The sequence below is a fragment of the Pogoniulus pusillus genome, chromosome 9 (genome assembly GCF_015220805.1).
Source record: "Pogoniulus pusillus isolate bPogPus1 chromosome 9, bPogPus1.pri, whole genome shotgun sequence".
Taxonomy (NCBI): Eukaryota; Metazoa; Chordata; class Aves; order Piciformes; family Lybiidae; genus Pogoniulus; species Pogoniulus pusillus.
This window is the reverse complement of record NC_087272.1, coordinates 26,685,852-26,703,788: the sequence shown is the minus strand read 5'-3', so window position 1 is coordinate 26,703,788 and position 17,937 is coordinate 26,685,852. Positions and strand designations below refer to the sequence as shown.

The 17,937-nt window shown below is 38.7% G+C and overlaps 1 protein-coding gene across 1 annotated transcript in view; it reads right to left on the bottom strand.

Annotated features, from left to right (window-relative positions):
- SNX25 (sorting nexin 25) overlaps positions 1-17,937 on the bottom strand; it is a 76,580-nt gene that overhangs the window by 44,646 nt on the left and 13,997 nt on the right. Inside the window, exons 3-6 of the mRNA XM_064149004.1 lie at positions 15,636-15,852; positions 6,463-6,635; positions 5,406-5,592; positions 424-494 (exon numbers count right to left, since the gene is read on the bottom strand). Coding sequence (XP_064005074.1) covers positions 424-494; positions 5,406-5,592; positions 6,463-6,635; positions 15,636-15,852 — 648 coding nt within the window. The remainder of the gene's footprint in view (positions 1-423; positions 495-5,405; positions 5,593-6,462; positions 6,636-15,635; positions 15,853-17,937) is intronic.

Sequence of the window (17,937 nt, the reverse complement as noted above, 5' to 3'; positions counted from 1 at the left end):
AAAATAAAGTCTGACTGACAGTTACACTGTATCGTTCCTTCTTCTGTATTTTGAAAGAAGAACAGATTGAGACTTTGAAGAATGGATTGTATGAAAAAGAGAGGAAGCAAGGCTCTCAGCATATGAATATGCAATGCAAAAAATTCTACTTGAAGCAGGTTCTGAAAATAAATGCATCATAGATATGACCTTTCTCATGATCCATCAGCTTAAATGACGATGGGGATGGGGTGGGGGTGATAATCACACCATGGCAATTTCTGGAAGAATCAAACAAATGAAGCAAACTGAAATACTGAAGGCACAGCATTCCTAAAATCTGTCTAAAAATCCCACACACACCGATTGCATATGTATGTTGGGAGCTTAAACAGCTTTTCAAAATGAAAACAACAGATGTGACTTAACAAAATGAAATCTTACCTTTCTGCCTCTTCACTTGCGGAATATTGCTAATTGTGGTTGCCTGAACTATTTCCACCACGATCTGATACCTAATTTTAAAAACAGTAGGGAGTAAGGGTGAAGAGGGAGAGAAACAAAGAAAACATGGTATTAATTTTTAACAATGTGTCTTTGCACAGCACACTTAAGAATTAATAAAAACCAACACACTTGCACTTCCTTCTCACCTTGAAATAGAGAGCAGTGTGCATATGGTGATTATCTTGAAACAAAAGGAAAACATCCAGCTAATAATAATTCTGCTTCCTTCTTTCAACTGCTGGCACTGCACATGCAGTTAATAGTGAACACAATATAAAGTCAAATTTTAACATTAAATATAGGTTTCCTACAGTAAACTAGGATGGGAGTTCAGTTCAAAAGCAAAGAGCTGTCTATAAGCTAATACTCTCACTAGCTATACATAACAGATATAAATTAGGAGAATTACTGTATTTTGGTTATTTTCTTCCACCACCACCACTGTTCTTGCCCAGTCCTTCTCTGTGAAGAAAAGCCCTAGAGTGAAAGTGCATAGAAGTCTCATAGTTAATTTTCTGCTCAGAAACAGGCTTCCCAAATGATTCTGGGTGGTTCGCTTGCACTTTTGGTGCCTTGATTATGTCATCTGTGAAAGCATTATAGACACTCATTTACCTCACTCAGGTGTTGTAAGGTATCTGTAAACTTCATGAATTTATCAACCAAGGTACAGACAACCAAGTAAATACTGCCTCATGGAAGGTGGTTTCCACTTTTACCTCAACTTATTTTCCTTCCAAATTTAATCCCATTTGTTCACTTTGGTGGTTTTACATGCTTTCATTATTGATATTGTAACACAGCATTTTGATCAGTCTTACAGATCATCACCTTAAGTAAGAGCAATGCTGAGTTACATCCTGAAAAATACCATTTAATCTGTTCCTCCCAAGCACTGAGCTTTGTCTCTAGCTACTCAGAGTACTGTACAATGCTGCACCAGAGAAACACCACTTGGGCTATGGTGCCAGACCGTGACCCTTTCTCCCTGAACATGTGTTCCAAATGTTCTAATTGCTACACAGTCTGTAATGCTGGTAAGTATACGTATTAGTTTTATTTTAAAGAACCATACTTGATAAACTGAACCAATCATGGACTGACATCCACGTAACTTCTACCTTCCCACTTCTATCTCTTCCCTATTCTTTGTTGTATTTGTTCCTTTCCCTCATTTGTGAAGGATGACACAGAGCTAGTGATAATGATCTTCCTTTCCATTAATTGTGTAGTGACCTTTTGCTGCTATACTAACAGAATAAATATAATGCTGATCTTGAAAGCAGAATGAAAACCATCCACCAATTTATTTCCTTATAGCTATTTACTCTCAACTATGTTTTTAACTCATCATGTCTTTTACCTCTAGTCTTCTAACAAAGCAAATAAATTTGTTTTACAGCTGACATGAACTCATCTTTTCTTCCTCATTGGTAACAGACTTCCAATTTAGCCATGCTAACTTAAATCTGAGGGGAGATGAAGGTGCAATTTCACTATTTAACTTTTTCCTCTTGAAAGAAAGAAGGGAAAACACATTTTGTGGAAACTTGATAAAAAAAAGGAATAAAACTCCATCTCCTTTCATGACAAGCAACAATGGAGGTAAATATTATAAAGAGTGATTTTGAATGACTACACAACTGTCCCTTCTCTGGAAGCTTTTAAAAGCTCCTCGGAAATCAGCAAATTGCTTTTTATGAAACCAAACATCAGCTCCCCAAATGGCCCTTACAAAAAATGAAAGGCATATTTCCACAAAGCAATGGAGAGAAGTTCTGCTAAGAGATAAAGCAATCAAATGTTAGAGGCCCACAACAGATATTAATGAACTGCAAACGCAAAAGTAGCTCCAAAATTACTAAGTAGTTGCTGCACCACTTAAATCTAAGTTCTAAAAATAAAATCCATAAAAGCAATGCAGAAAATCAATATAATATAATTTCTACAGTAGTGCTTCTAATCAAGGAGAGAGAAAAGACTTAGACAATATAGTGCCATGCTAGCCTTTCAAGGGGAGCTACTTGCAAGGCAGAGAGCTGGTACACTTGCTTACAAAGAGACCCAACACACAGAGCTTCCCACTCTTTTCTGCTTCCTTGCCAAGAGCAACAACACCCTTCAACCCACAGCTTTCCACTGATCCAGCTAGGGACTTCTCTTAACGTACTCCATAACAAGTATCTGGTTATAATCACAAGAGAGCTTAGCAAAACTCTCTCACAGATCCAGTCTGAAAGAATGCCTTATGGGACTTGTCTACTGTCACATGCATACATCAAAGAGCACCCAAAGTCCAAGCTTTCTTTACTACAGTCCATCAAGAGTCTGAGGAATTGTTTATTGGTGCCTCATGACCTCTTTCACCGATCAACATGTTTTGTTTTAGTAAACAGTAATTAATCTGCAAAGATAAAGCATGACAGAGGTATTTCAAGTTAAAAAAAACACGTAATCAAAACCCAATCAACCATCAAAGCAAACAGAATTTTCCCAGCCACTGTAGTAGCCTGGGATAAGTCTCCCTCAAAGTTAGCCTACACAGAAAGTTGTTATCACTTATATCTGTTCTGAACCAAGATGTTATATGGGAACACTGGGACTAACAGAAGGTGGCTTACAGTTCATGAGTGCTGTGTAGTGGCTTAGGGTAGGCACTGAAAAACAATTTCCAAACAAAATCAAGAAAAAGAACCTTTGATAAACAGTGTATTATTACCCAGAATAAAATCTAACTAGAAAACATGTTTAAGTACAACATGCCAGGAATTTATTTGTTGCAAGAAGAGAACTGGAAGCAGTCTTCCCACTACTATCATTCCAATGGACTCTGTCTTCCTCAGTGGTAACTGTACAATGGCTTATGGGTTTCCTCCAATTCCTTCTTTATAGATTTTTCTGTATTTACAACCTGTAATATTTATTTTGTTCACCAAAAATGCCATATTTTTCCCCCCCATCCACAGAGGGACCACTTTTGGGGTTTCTTTTACATAACTCTGTAGACTTTCACTAGTAAATGACAAAAACTTTAGAAAGTATTCTCCATAACACTGAGAGGACTACAGGCTGGGGCTGGCTCAGATCTCTCTAGGTGCTCCTTCAGTGCTAGGAACAAACAGAACAGAGTAGGGATTTTTAGCAGAGACTGGGTCTGTACAAGCAGAGGAAGAATGAGCACTGTCTCTGAAATCACACACCATTTCTCTTCAAAAAGACATCTTCCCAGACACTTTCCGTTGCAATATTGATCAGCTTAGAGTGATCAACATTATGGAGGCTGTAGAGGAACATCTCTCAAGATGATGAGAGCTGGACTCCACAGGCTACAAAAGATAAGCCTACGTGCAGCCAAACCTACATTATTTCATAAAGTAAATTTGCTATCTGATATTAGAGAACACATTTTAAAGTGACCTATCAGCTGAAAAGAGAGCACATTGAGCATTAATGTGCCTGAACAACAACAGAAGAGTTGAGTTTCTTTTGAAACAAGCAGATCCATTAGTGTGATTATGCTAATAAATATGATGCCAATTAGATTTTAGACCAAGTCTAATAGAGGCTTATTTCTGCTCTCAGGAAAGGCACACTGGTCCAGAGTAAAGAGCAAATTTTACAGCAGATGAACAATAAGTAGCCAAGCAACAAAATCCTTTCACCATCACCTAAATGTATTTTCCCATCTCAGAAATGCAAGTGGTTTCAGAATCAAAGAGAAGAACAAGAGAAAGCAAGATGCTATTTATTCAGCCCATGTACTGCATCCTGGTAAACCATCACTTAGCCTGATTCAGCCAAGTGCAACAGAAGGTCTGGGTCACAGCAAATAACACAGTGCACCAAACACGATCAGCCTTTCAGAGGTTGCTGCAGTCATTTAGGAAGAGGGAAAGATGACCTGCAGCTGCAAATCAAGGGACTCGTGGAAGAGGGGAATAATACCAGTTCCAGTTGGTGATAACAGATTAGAACAAGCACTGTGGAAATGGCTTCAGTTGTCCTCTAGAGCTTTTTGTGCTCAGCAAAATCAACTAAAAGATATCTAGCAAGATGCTACAACAGTACTATCTCTGCTTCCTGCTTCCCAGTCACTTGCTCCTTGTCCTTTCACACTGGAAACCAGAAGAGAAACAGCTCACCTATAAAAATAAGGCAAGGATAAACAACTTGGACTTGGGGAAGTGAGATTGAGATGTAAGTAGTATCTCATGTTATGAGAAGAGGAAAGGAAAAAAACAGATTGGATTTTTGGGAGAGAGGGTGGGAACTAGTATAAGAGTGATCAGGTACTATTTACAGTAGAGAACAGGAACATCAAAATCATATACAGAAGCTCTTTAAGGAATTCCTTAGAGTTCATTAACTTGTTTAAAAAGGATGATTAAGAAACACCTCCCTACAGCAGTCCAGGAAAACTTCTGCTACAGTGGTAAAATATGCTGGAACTCAAATCCCTCTTTCCATCTCAAAGAATCACAGCGAGCAGTTCTGAATGTCCAGTGTCCTTAAGGCCATTCCAGTTTACAGTCACCTACCTGACTACTATGGCCAGCCATACTTCATCAAGACAATGAGGACATAACCACACACTAGTGGAAATTCAACATACTGTTTTTATCTAACTGCACAGAGGCAGGCTGTAAAGAGGGGTCAGATATGCCTTTCAACAGTATAGTCATCCCCAGTACACCACTAAGCAGAAACGAAATTTCTAACATTTTCTGCCACTGAACTAAAAAGCTGACTGTACTGGAGACTTAACAAATGTTGTGGCTTATCCACACTGTCTCTGCTTCATCAAGAGAAACCTAAAATTGAATTTAAAAAGAAAAATCACAAGTCATTCAAATTTCAGTAATGGGCTGGCAAAAGAAGCATGTTTAGCTTTGAATGAACTACAGTGAAACATTAAATACCTCAGTTGTTTCAGGAACTCAACATCAGAGCTGCTGTTAATGAGCTTGATGAACTCCTCATATGAAGGAGCATATGTGTAGTCTTTCTTCTGATGCTCATTCATCTGTTCTCTGTACTCCAGCTGGCTGAGTAGCATTTGGTTAATATAATCTGGATCACTCAGCAGTTCCACCACTGGTTTCAGTACTGGAAGGAAAAATATTTTAAACCAAAATCCTTATGCTGAAGAATAACTGCTGTCCTTCAAAATAAAACTGCAGATAAAGGGCAAAAGTAAGTATGTAAGTTGATAAAAATCCAAAACTAGTCTTCTGGACTACACAGAACATTTGAGATAGGATGTACTTCCTGATAAAACTTCTATTTTATTATGGAAGTTGACGTGCATTGACAAAGCTGAGCTCTACTTAGAAAATTCCAAGTGTTTTTATCTGCTGAGTGCCTTGAAAGCTATGGCATTGCAATCACTATAAGTGAAAATTAAAAGTAAACTGAATCACATAATATACTTAAGACTCCTTTATTTCTGAATTTAATGACATAAAAAAAAAAAACTAGTGTATTTCTGATCAGATTAAAATGTAGCTGATAAAGGAAAAAAGCAAAATAGAAACCCTTTCAATTAAAAGAACACACTGGATAAATCAAGGTCTAAAAAAAAATCATTATATTTGGTATTATGACTCAGTTCTGATCACATCTTAAGTCTATGAATGCTAGTTATCTGAATAAAAATATGCAAAACCAGAATTATTCACACCATCACTATAACAATGCCATAGATGACTGAAAAATTGTTCCTCTGAAAAAAAACCAACAAAACATAGAAGAATGGAACAGACAAAGAGTGTTTTATCCTGAAAGGTGCTAAACAGCTTGGCATCAAGTCAAGGGAGTGAAGTAAGAATATGTTTGATTTTGAGACCATAAAGTGTCTTGCTGGTTATCACAGAAATTACATTTCAGAACCCAGAAGTAAAGCATTGAGGCATTAAGTATGTAATTACTAATATTGTGCAGGTGCAAATAGTTAATCATCTCTGATATTTGATCTACCTTTTGTTGCAAGTATTTCTGCAAGGACAATGCGCAAGCTGACAGACTGGACATCCTTTGAGGGTAGGAGACAATACACCAGAATTTGAGAACATTTTTGCAGGAATCTTACTTCTTCATCAGAGCTCCTCAAACACGGGTGCAGCAAAAATGGTCTCGGTGGATCTTCCTGCCTAAGAGGAAAAACAAAACAAAAGAGGACTTCTTGATCAAATCAAGTAACAATGCTTGCTTGGATCTGAGCATCTCAAGCATGCAGAGATCACAGAACCATTCATAGATGAGACAAGATAATTTCCCTGAAGCTGAGTCCTCTACTGAGCAATCTGAAGCTGGAATATGCTCAAGCTATATTCCAATAGATCACTATAGGTAAAAAAAACACACAGCTAAGGAATAAAGTCAGTTTTCCTCCATCATCCTAAACACCTCAGGGTCACAGCCCATCTTGTCTCACCTCAGTGGAGTCAGATTCTTGCCTCTAGATAATTCTGGTTAAACTTTCAGAGGATGAGAATTGTCTTAGCCAAAATCAGTCTCAGCCTCTTGGGGAAGGCACTCACTATCACCCACTCACTAACTCTTCGGGTTATGCAAGCTGGAAAATAATGGGTAGAGAAAATCCAAGATTTTCTACTGGTTTCATTTTGCACTTGGTGAAAGAATTAGGCTTCAGCCTTAAAGAACAAACACCAAGCCTGGAGGTAGGACAGGTGTAGTGTGCTACACTATGCAGTAACACACACCAATACACTTCTTTTCCACCAAACAGGTCATCCTTGCTCCTGGAAATCATGGTAGGTGCATTTGGGAAGAAGGAACCTCGCAGGTGCCAATGGTTTTCTGGACTTCTTAGAGCAAGGGGACTCCTCAGTGCAGGTCAGAGCAGCATCTTTTCATTTAGAAAATTTAGATTCAGAAACAGAGACAAGGTGCTCTTGCAGTTCTTTCAGGGCCTCATGTCTGATGTGCTCCAGTCACAGATTTATAATTTAACAAGGTTACCGTGCCAGTGGTTAGTGAAACAGATGTAACATCACTTGTAAGGCACCACAGTAATTTCCTGAGGCAGCCAGGACTGGTTCTCAGTAGAAGGCTCTAGGGTGTTTAAGAAGTTCAGGTTTGTCATGTTTTTTATCAGTGCCTCCTACTGTCATCTGTAACATCTGCTTCCTTTACAGTGCTGGAGGGTGCTGTCCTGGTTAGTCAACTAAGTCCTCACAGAAGAGACTGACAACTGTATGCAGTCAAACTAGAAGTTATCGTTTAGACACTGCTGTATGGTCACTAGTGACAGGCAGCACTACGCCAACAACTGATTTGCTAGTCAGTCCAGGATGGAACGAATACGTAAGAACAGTAACAATGCGCTAACAACAGCACTAAGTCTGTTCCAATAATACCAAGTAATTTGTCTCAAGGTGACCAAAATTAATTTTAATTAACTTTCAGAACAACAGGAATGCAAAGATGGCAGATGGTTTCAGTTTGACTGAAGCCTCTAACTCAATTCTGATTCAAATGTTTTATTTTCAAACACGGATCATGAGAGTGGTTTTAGTTGTTACAAGTAAGACAAATTTCAAAACAAGTCCCTTGGAACAGCCTGGATATAAATACTCTGTTTTTCTGAGGAGCAGTGGTTTATGAACCAGCACTGATGGTAAAGCTGACTGAGCTGAGAAAGCTGTTTATCTCGTTCTGGTAGCATCTCTCCTGTCTGACAGCTCAGTACCTAGCTATTTTCCACTGTGCATTTCCATTCCTCTTGCATACTCCAGACATATCCTACACTACATCAAACATTCTCACATCACATGCTCCCCCTAAAGGCATTCATTATTTACCCAAAACCAGGCACATCCCAGGCAGACTACTGGCAGACAGAAAGTCTGGCTTTTTTATGTACAGCTACCTCTTACTGGGGAACTCAAGTCTTACTTCTCTGGACAGGCTGACCCACTCAAAGTCAGCCACTTAGGAACACAGACAGAAGCACATGTAAAATGCTGACAAACAGGATGACCTGCAAGGAATGTCATACAGCTAGCAGCAAACTAACCTCTACTAACAACTGATTCCTGTTTATTAACAGCAATACAGAGTTCCAAATAAGTACATGGCAATTTCTTTTCTTGACCAAGAGCACACAAACCCATCCTTTCTGCACACCTACCTTACTTATTTGAAATTCTGCATAGTGATTAGATGAAGCTACACTTCACTGACACATTGTGATGGTTTGGGTGTTACCTGCCCCCCCCCTCTCCCCACTTTGGAAAAATCACTCTGACTAGACTCAGCTATCTCTGGAAATTGAATGAAGCTTTATATTCACAGCTTAGCACAATATACAAGCAGATATCTACAGTATTTACAATTATATACATAAATATACAAGATAAAAGGTAATACAGAACCACAACTCCCCTCCCAGAAACCTGAGTACCCAGGAGGGGCTCTCAACCACCTTTCCACCTTCCTCACCCAAGATCTTGCTTTATGTTTAAGGTAGTTTTGAGTGAGTCAGCCAGGGGGGTTAGGAAGCAGATGGATTAGCCACACAGATGGCAGGTTAGGTTAGAGAGAGAGGTGCAGCCCACAAAGCCCAGAGAGAGACACTGTTATCTATATTTATGTTCTTATTCTTACACATCTCAGCAAGCCTATGAATGAAGTAGACATCACCACTGTTTCCTTTTCACAGCCTGTAATCTAATTCTTACCAGAACATTCTAGCTAGGCTCAAACTAGCACACACATGTAAAGCACAAAGCAGGGCCACATCGTACATAAAATGTCACTAGAGATCATCTGTCTTTGCTTTCAGTGTCTCTCTACTAGTCTCCTGAGGAATGCCAGTCTGTTTGGTGCTGCAAACAACCTGGAGCATTAACTGCATCTACACTATCACCCATGCAAGAGAAGTAATTTCTCATCATTTTTGTCTCGCTAGTGTACAAATTTATTCCCAGTCAACAGCCAGTATATACAGCTTGGTTAAGCTGAACCTATGCCAGCACTTTTCTGATACACAGTTAACAGAACACAAACGGAAAATGGAATTGAATAAACAAGCAGAAAGGCAAATATTTGATTCTTACCCTTCTGATTCATCTAATGTGCTCCTGCCTACAGGAATACAAGGGGAGAGCAGAGTTGAATACTCTCCAGTTCACAGACTACTTGTTCTGGAGATATCTCAATTATCTAAGAAGATATGACTCTCTAGAAGAGGGGTTTGTTTTAATTGCTTTCCTAGCTAAATGGTACCTAAAACGTGATCGAGAAAGAAGATGACACAGAATTTCATCTGATTATTATGAAAAAAATAGAGAAACAAAGTCTCCAGGAAATTAATCTCTAAACAAACCTTGCACATCAGTGCCAAATGGTCATGTTGCCAACAGTCATACAGTTTGGGCAAGAGAAATAAAGGGAAAACTGAAAGCAGAAGCACTTTAGAAGGAGGCTTAACAACGACAAAATAAATCAATTTGCCAGTGGTGAAACAGACAAGACATCCAGGCTTATAGTTTCCTTTGCATTTATACATAGAGCATTAAAATTATATTTGCCTAAATATAACCATTTGTCAGCTTGCAAGCAAAATATATTATGTGTCAATGAAACACCTGCCCAGAAAACATCTTTCCTTGTAACTTGGGCTTTCCCTTCACTGATTGCCATTAAAAAAGGAAAAAATAAAAGGAGAAAAAAAAAAAGAAGAAGAAAAAGCAGTGAGCAATCGCAGGAGACAGAAGTATAAACATTACTGCTCAGCTAAATGAACCTGGTCTGTTTACTATTCTGGAGCAGGAGCTAAAGTGTCCTGATCAGGCATATCCTTAAGGCTTGATGTAAAACTTGTATCTTCAACTCTATGGGAACATGATCAAGAGTAAAGAAAGGCATTGCTCATTTTTCAGAGATCAACAGGAAAAGAAACAACTGCAAATTGCATGCTTGTACACAAAACAAAATGTTGCTACATTCCTCCAGTGTCACCAAAGACATTAAAAACTACTAAACAACCTGAATAGTAACAGAGACACTTCTTCACTTCCTATCCAATTCTGAACATGTGTTATTAGGATCACGTGGTTGGATTTTCCAAACAAAAGGTCACTTACTAATTACAGAGAACTCTTCACTAAAATTGTGTGCAGCTATTTTTAGAAAGATCTTTGAAAGCCCAGCCAATTATCCAGAAATTCTGAGTACAATTGTGTGCAGTGAACTAATATAAAACATGACACTCTAGCAAACAGCTCCAAAACAGGCAGAACACAGGCTTTATAAACCAGGCTCATTTAATTTGCTTCAGGCAATGGAAAAATAATGGCAAGTGCCAACTGAATTCATTTGTATTTTCTTGAACAATGAAGAATGAAGTAACAGTGACATGTATTGGTGTTATCAAGATGCAGGTGACCCTGGTGATTTCAAACAGAAGACAGAACTCATGCTTTACCCACCATGCTCTACAGGTCATATCCCTGCTCAATCCCTTGAGCTACAATACCAGCCTCAAACTTATATAAATTTCTTCTCCATAATTTTCATTTCATTAAATCTTTAAGCTTGCTCTGAACTTTTAACACTATCCAAAGCTATTTGATAGAATTAGAAATCAAAAGGATTTCCTTCAGCTGTCCCCAAACCACTGTAAGATGACACAATGGTCTGTGATTATAGATCCATAGGTAGAGCCTGCCAAAGTGAATTCCTTTGTACTTAATCTACTCCAGCAGTACTTTGGAATCAAACTGACATCTACTGTAACTATCCCCTGTTGCAAGACTGGTTTGTGCAGCTACTGAATGTGTACCCTGACAAAGCCATCAATACCAACATTTGTTGCAAACTTGCAAGTTCATCCGGCACTTTGTGAAAGAAAGCAGCACAGCAAATTTGATTTGGTATTCCTGAAGTTAAGACATTACCAAGGTTATAGAAGTATGATTGTTCCCCTCTCATGCTATAACTAAGTAAGTCTGAGACAATATCTACATCTCTTTAAAGAACAATTCCTCAACTTTGAGGAATATGGGACCCACAGCAGTTCCATAATACTGGACTACCATCTATGACTGGGCTTCCAGGTATCCTAATGCAGGGACTTCAAGGAAATACCTTTTTTAAAAAAAACTAGGACAGAAGCTTAATTTGGACCATGTGGTGATTCTTTGTATTGTAAAAACTCATTACAGTCTTAATATTAAGATATATTAAAAGACTCTTGGTTTGGTGCACACTCCTGGTGTAAAGTGTTGTCTTCATTTTCGTATAGCCTCATGATGACATGGAAGAACTTAAAAATGAATCCTATGAGGGGTGAAAAAAATATTAAAAGCCAACCTCGAAGTTATAATTTATAATAATGCCCACGAAATTTGGAACTTCACAGGTTTGAGATTGGCAGTACCACTGTTTCCAGGGCAAGAATCTCCAAACAAGTACACTGAATAGGAGACATGCATGACCAGGAACTTACCGATGACAAACAACATAAACCTGTCCGCTTTGAAAGTAGGAAGCCAGCAAATAAATAAATCATATTAAGAAGCATACACACATATACTGCCCTCTCTCCCCACAAAAAAAAAGAGCCAAAACCAAGACAAAACAAAGAGTTCACAAAAATGTCAACAACTCTACAGGAAATTACGTAAGGGTCCTTACTCTTTAAATAGATAAATAAATCATAAAATGTTTGTTTCAGCCTTGCTATTTCCTTAATCTTTCAAGAGAGTCTTGCAGAATTACATCTAAGTCTCAATCAGCACAATTGTAAGCTGAAGTGCACATGCAACTCATTTTAAATTCCTTTCATCAGTACATTCAACACTCACCATGTGCCTTCATTAAACTGATTCTGAGAACTACCAGAACCACATGCAGGCTGCATCTCTTCACCTGTATCACCCTCAGATCTCTAAGCTTCTTGACAGTGCAGCAGAATTAAAACTGCCTGATCTATTTGAACTTTCTAAGAAATAGAAGAAATAAATTTAGACTTAAGTCAGCATCATAAACACCCCTGAGAAAAAGTGCATACAGAAAAAAAGACCCTTTGAAAACAAACCCCACTGAACCCAAAGAGCACAATGAAAAAGCCAACACCAAAACTTCCACAGCTGCCATTTTTATCAAGATACAAGATTAATCAAGTTAAATCTCAAGCATTTAAAGTCCCCTTGCATCAGTCTGCTACCGTTTAGTTTGTGGTGGCAGCACCTTTTATTTTTACAGATTGCAGTCAAAACTAGCAACAGTTATACACCCAATAGGTGCAAAGGTATTCACACAGGCCAAGAAAATTAAGAACTTAGCTGTCTTCTCTCCTCAACCTGTCAGCAATACACATTAAATAAACAGAAAATTACCCAGACATGTACAATATAAACTCAAATGCCCAAATTACAAGTCCTACAGATCACTGAAAGCAATATCCCCAGAGTACTTGCCCCACTCACACTCTGCAAGAGTTTTGAGCCCTTAAAAACAGGTTCTGAAGCAGTACAGGGTCTACCTGCAGTCCCCAAGCATCCCTTTTTGCTAAGCCATGACTTATGCTGCACACAAACACAAAAACACTTATGAGCATCTCCTCAGATGTCATGTAGCAGTCAACTGGTCAGAAGCAGTCTGCAACTCCACATATACACATCTTGCAAAAAACAGTTCTTCCTCTACCGTTAGGATTAAAGTGCCCTAGCTGCAGGTAAAAGACAAAGAAAAGACCAAAAGATGGAGATGGGAATAAATAAAATAAAGAAAAATCAAATCAATGTCTCTGTGACCTCTGCCCAGTAAGATGTGTTCAAGAAGCACTGCTCATCAGAAGGTTCAACAGGCAATGATTAACTACCTTTGAATTTTGTTTGCCTACTTATGTAGGCAAACATCACTTTGCCTACACTGCAATTTAGAGACCATGAGCACAGAGTGGTATTTATCAAATGTTAAGAGTTTTGCAGTGGTATCTGATGTGGTTATTCCTAGCCTACAATGAGCATAAGGGACCTTCCTCTTCCTTTGACACAGAGAGCTTCGAAGAAAGACATTTACTATTTGTTTTCAGTTTGCTAAGTTCTTCAGATAACTGACTCTGCATTTCATCCAGATGGAAGAGCTGCCTCTTGCTTTCAACAAACATATCATGTCATCAGAATAAGACAACATCCCTGGGATCAGGCAATTCTAGCCCCTGGAAAGTAAACTGTCATCACAGACAATGCTGCCCCCACGTGCCAACCTGAACATTTCCAGCACTACACAGCACCTTACCCAGCTCATAGTCCATCCTTTACCACATAAAATGGCACTGCAGTGCTCAGCTGGTTTATATTCTGCTTAAAGTAGCTGAAGAAACACTCTTGAACAAAATATAAAGGAATGAAGGGATAAAAGCTTACTGAAACCAATAATGGCCAAATACTATCCCTCTCTACCCTCCAGGCTGCACTTGGCTAATTGTGTGGTAAATGTGTTCCTAATTCTGTAAAACACAGGGGGAAAGTTGCTCTGTTTTGGTTTCATCATGCCACTGATCTTGTTAGGTACCTTAAAACTAGACCTTCCTCCTTGCCAATTCACAGCCTTGAAGTATATGAAAAAACTCGGGGGGTCCTGTTCCAATCTATACAAAAATTACAGTTACAGCCACGAGGTTTGTTGGGGTTTTACAACCTGCTATCACATTGATTCTTGATAGGACGTTTTTTATTACTATGTTAATGTAGCCTGCCTTATCCAGCACTGACTTCAGTACATTTACCATTCCAAAGTGGAAAAAGTCAATTGGAAAATACCCAAAAAAGCATATTTAAACTTTATATAGTGGAAATAACAATCCAACAAAGACCTAGAGGAACTAGTCATAACTCTCAGTAGATAAGGAACCTCATCAAGAATCAGCATTAATAATAAGTAGAAATTCTGCAATTGTAGATTTTATGTCCCTAGCTTTAAACATGAACACACACTTTAAAAAAGCACCATAAACATCCTCATCCTTTAAAAGTTCAAATCAAACTCTCCCCAAAAGGAAGCAGTTACTGAAAAAAAAGTGCAAGGATAAGCATAATGTTTTAAAATTGGGGAACACAATTAAGAGCTTTACTTGACCAAGAGAACTTCTACATTACAGAGTTGAAAGCAAGCAATATTTGGAATGCAATATCTATTACAATCTGCATACATCTTAATGTTTGCTTTTCTTGAATGTAATCACCTTTTGGTTTCTTGTCTTTACTTCCCAGACATTAGCTTGTGTAAAGTCAGCATAGATACACTAACCCTATCTTCTTCTCCAGAAGTGTGAATGGCAACACACAAACTGGTCACAGATAGAAAAGTTACCTTCCTTCTCTGAAGGGGTGTTAAAAATGTGTGGATATAACTGTAGGCAAAACAACTTCATAGTAAAAAAATGTATAGCTTATATCTGAATGACCAAAACCAGATTCCAGTTAGGACTGGACAGGTAAGGACAGATAAAAGCAGTTCTACAAGCAATTACACAAGTAGTACATCCAGATATGGGAACTGCACAGGTTAAGAGTTCCCATTTGCAATTTGGGTGCAGCTCCCATCAGTGGGCAGATGACCTTTTTAAGTAGACAAAGGGAACCTTGCCAAAAAGCAAATTCACAGAATTAGCAAGATATCCTAAACAGAGAAAGAAAATAAAGGCACAATTTTTCCAGTAGAAAAATCTTGTTACTGCAGGTCAGGCAAATTAGAGAAACCACAAGGCTTTGTCTCCCCATGCTAGAAGAAACGAGAAACTGAATGGAATTAACCTTAGTGCTATTTTGGGTAAAGTGCAAATAACCATCTTCATGTCTGTTGACTGCTCTGACAGCACCTCTCCTTTAGGTTCGTGCTACTTGCAAGAACTGCTCACACAGCCCACCTCCTGCTGTGAGCAAAGGACAAAGGAAATGGAAACAGCAGTGAATCTGAACTCTATGAAAAAGGAGAACAAACGTTTCCTTCCACAGCTCTCACAGATGCCCTGAAGGCTGCTTGAACTCTAAAACTGGCAATAAGCTCAAACTGCTTTATCAGTTGCCTATAGAGTATTATACTGTTCTTTGATATAGCACATCTGAGAGCAAAAAGAGAAACAGAAAATCTTCCATTAAATGCAGTTATGTTTTTACCTGGTGTTGGCTCCTTTAAGGTCACAGAAGTGTGAGAGTAAAGCTTTCACTACATCATTGCAGACAACTTTAACTACATCAATGTGACTCAGCCTCTGTCGCAGCTGCTTGGCAATCTCCCAGAAATCTTCAGATAGTAGCTGGTACAGCTGCCCTTCATCTCTGCTGAGTTGCCCATACCAGGACAGGATGTAATCTCTATAGCTGTAGTCAAATACTGAAAGGAGAAACAAAATAATAAATAGCAAAAACTGTCCAAGATGGCACACCAAGCCAGGGAAAACATATTTCTCCACCCTTCTCCTCAAAAAATGGCATGAATAATAGGTTTTGTATGCCTGCCTTTGGGTTTTAAATTCTTGCCAAAGAAAGTAAGGTTGGTGAAGCTACAGAAATCTGCACCTAACAGGTTACTGGAGGTCACTTTGCAAAGCAAAGCCTGTAAGTGGATTTGCTCAGTCAGTCAGGTTACTAGCTGCATACAAACCTCAAACTAATACCTGTCTCTCAGCTGTGGATTTGGTTATTCAAACTGTCATATAATCTGTGGCTAGGATGCTGCAGACCAAAACTAGCCTTCCTTACAGAATTCAACAGTCTCCACTCAAAGTCACAGGTAAAACTGGAGGTGGTAACACTTCTGGATTTCAAAAGACATATACAACACTGAGCAATACTGCAGAAAGTACATTATATGATTTGAAGAGCCAGAGATAGGAGAGAACAAGTAGATTGAGACATCATGAACCTCAAAAGTGACAAGGTGTTCCAAACTGTACCTACAAGAAATAATCAAGATTACTGTAATTTTAAATCCCATGGTAACACTTCCTTCTACCATTCTGACTTGTCTTTTTGACATTTGTCTGATGCCAGTTTTATTGATGTTTCACCATAGCAGATGTCAAAGGAGGTCAAGGAGAGAGCAAGTGTTCAGGGAGCATGCACAAGCCATGTTTAGCAGTTACATGGAGATAGGGAAAAAAGCTGGAGTGGAAAGAGGAGTCAGTTTGCATCTATCAGAAAAACAACTAACCAAATGTAATATAAGTTGTATTCCTGATAATGTGAGTAGTGTCTTCACTAAACATCCTGATTTCAGACTTGTATCAAAAGCACATCTCATTTGGCAGCGAAAACGCTACAAAGTATTCATGTGGCTCCACTATTTCTTACTTCCCACTTCGATAGGAGTTACTCATCTGGCACCTTACTAAACTGCAAAAAGCTCCCTGACACTGCAACAGTGCAAAAGATTATACCCTGGCAGACTCCCATTCCACCACATTGTTGCTTCTTTAATAATGACTTTGAACATGCAGGAAAAATCATGGAAATTTCAGGATGCATGAATGACAAAAGCAGGAATCCATTAAAAAGAGCCAAGAACTGTGTTATAATAAATTGACAGGCAGCTTTCTGTTCAAATAGTTTAGTCTCGGTACCCTTTGTCAGGAATTCTCACATCTCAGTGTCTGAACCCCAGTAGCAGCGAGAACGTGAACCCACACTAAGTCTTGCTTATATTTTGGACCCCAACAACTATATTTTTTGAGAGCTGGGAAAAAAAGCTAACACAAATTTCTAAATGTTAATGTGTGGATCTGAAGTTGAGAAATGAGATGTATAGGGAAAAAACTCCTTCTGTAAAGGGATGTCCAACCTAACTCCCTAACAGAGTTCTTCCAAGGGGGCAACAAGAACACGGATAGGCAGTATCTGACCCATAGGGACAATCTAATCAAATTCCCCAAATACCTCCAACAAGGTCACTTCAACACATGGTTGTTGAGGAGTAAGTCACTCTGAAATAAGAGATGGGTCTCTGCCATGAAATACTTTAAGAGCTAAAAAGACACAACATGAATAAATAATCAATTTTCACTGCAGAAGAATTTCACTAGTAGAGTTCTGCTGAAATCTGTGCTATGGCTCATGCTGTTTTACTCACTCATAAATGATCCAGTAAAGTACATAAGTAATATGGAGACCAATTTTCCTGTCATTACTAAAGCAGTAGAGACAAAGACTGACTGTGAAGAGTAACACAAAGACTACAGAGTATGGGGCAATAAAATGGAAGATGAAATTCAGCTCCTAGGAGACCAGTGAGACACATGGCAGATAAATTTGCTGACAGCTACAGCTCTTAGCCCAAACAGTACACTGCACAACAGCAGCACAAGTCTGACTGAGCACAGCCTCTCTTAGAGACATGTTCCTAATCTACCACATGATATGGTCTGAACACACAGCTACAATGAGAAGCATTAAAAGCCTATAAGTATTTTTAAAAGTGGGT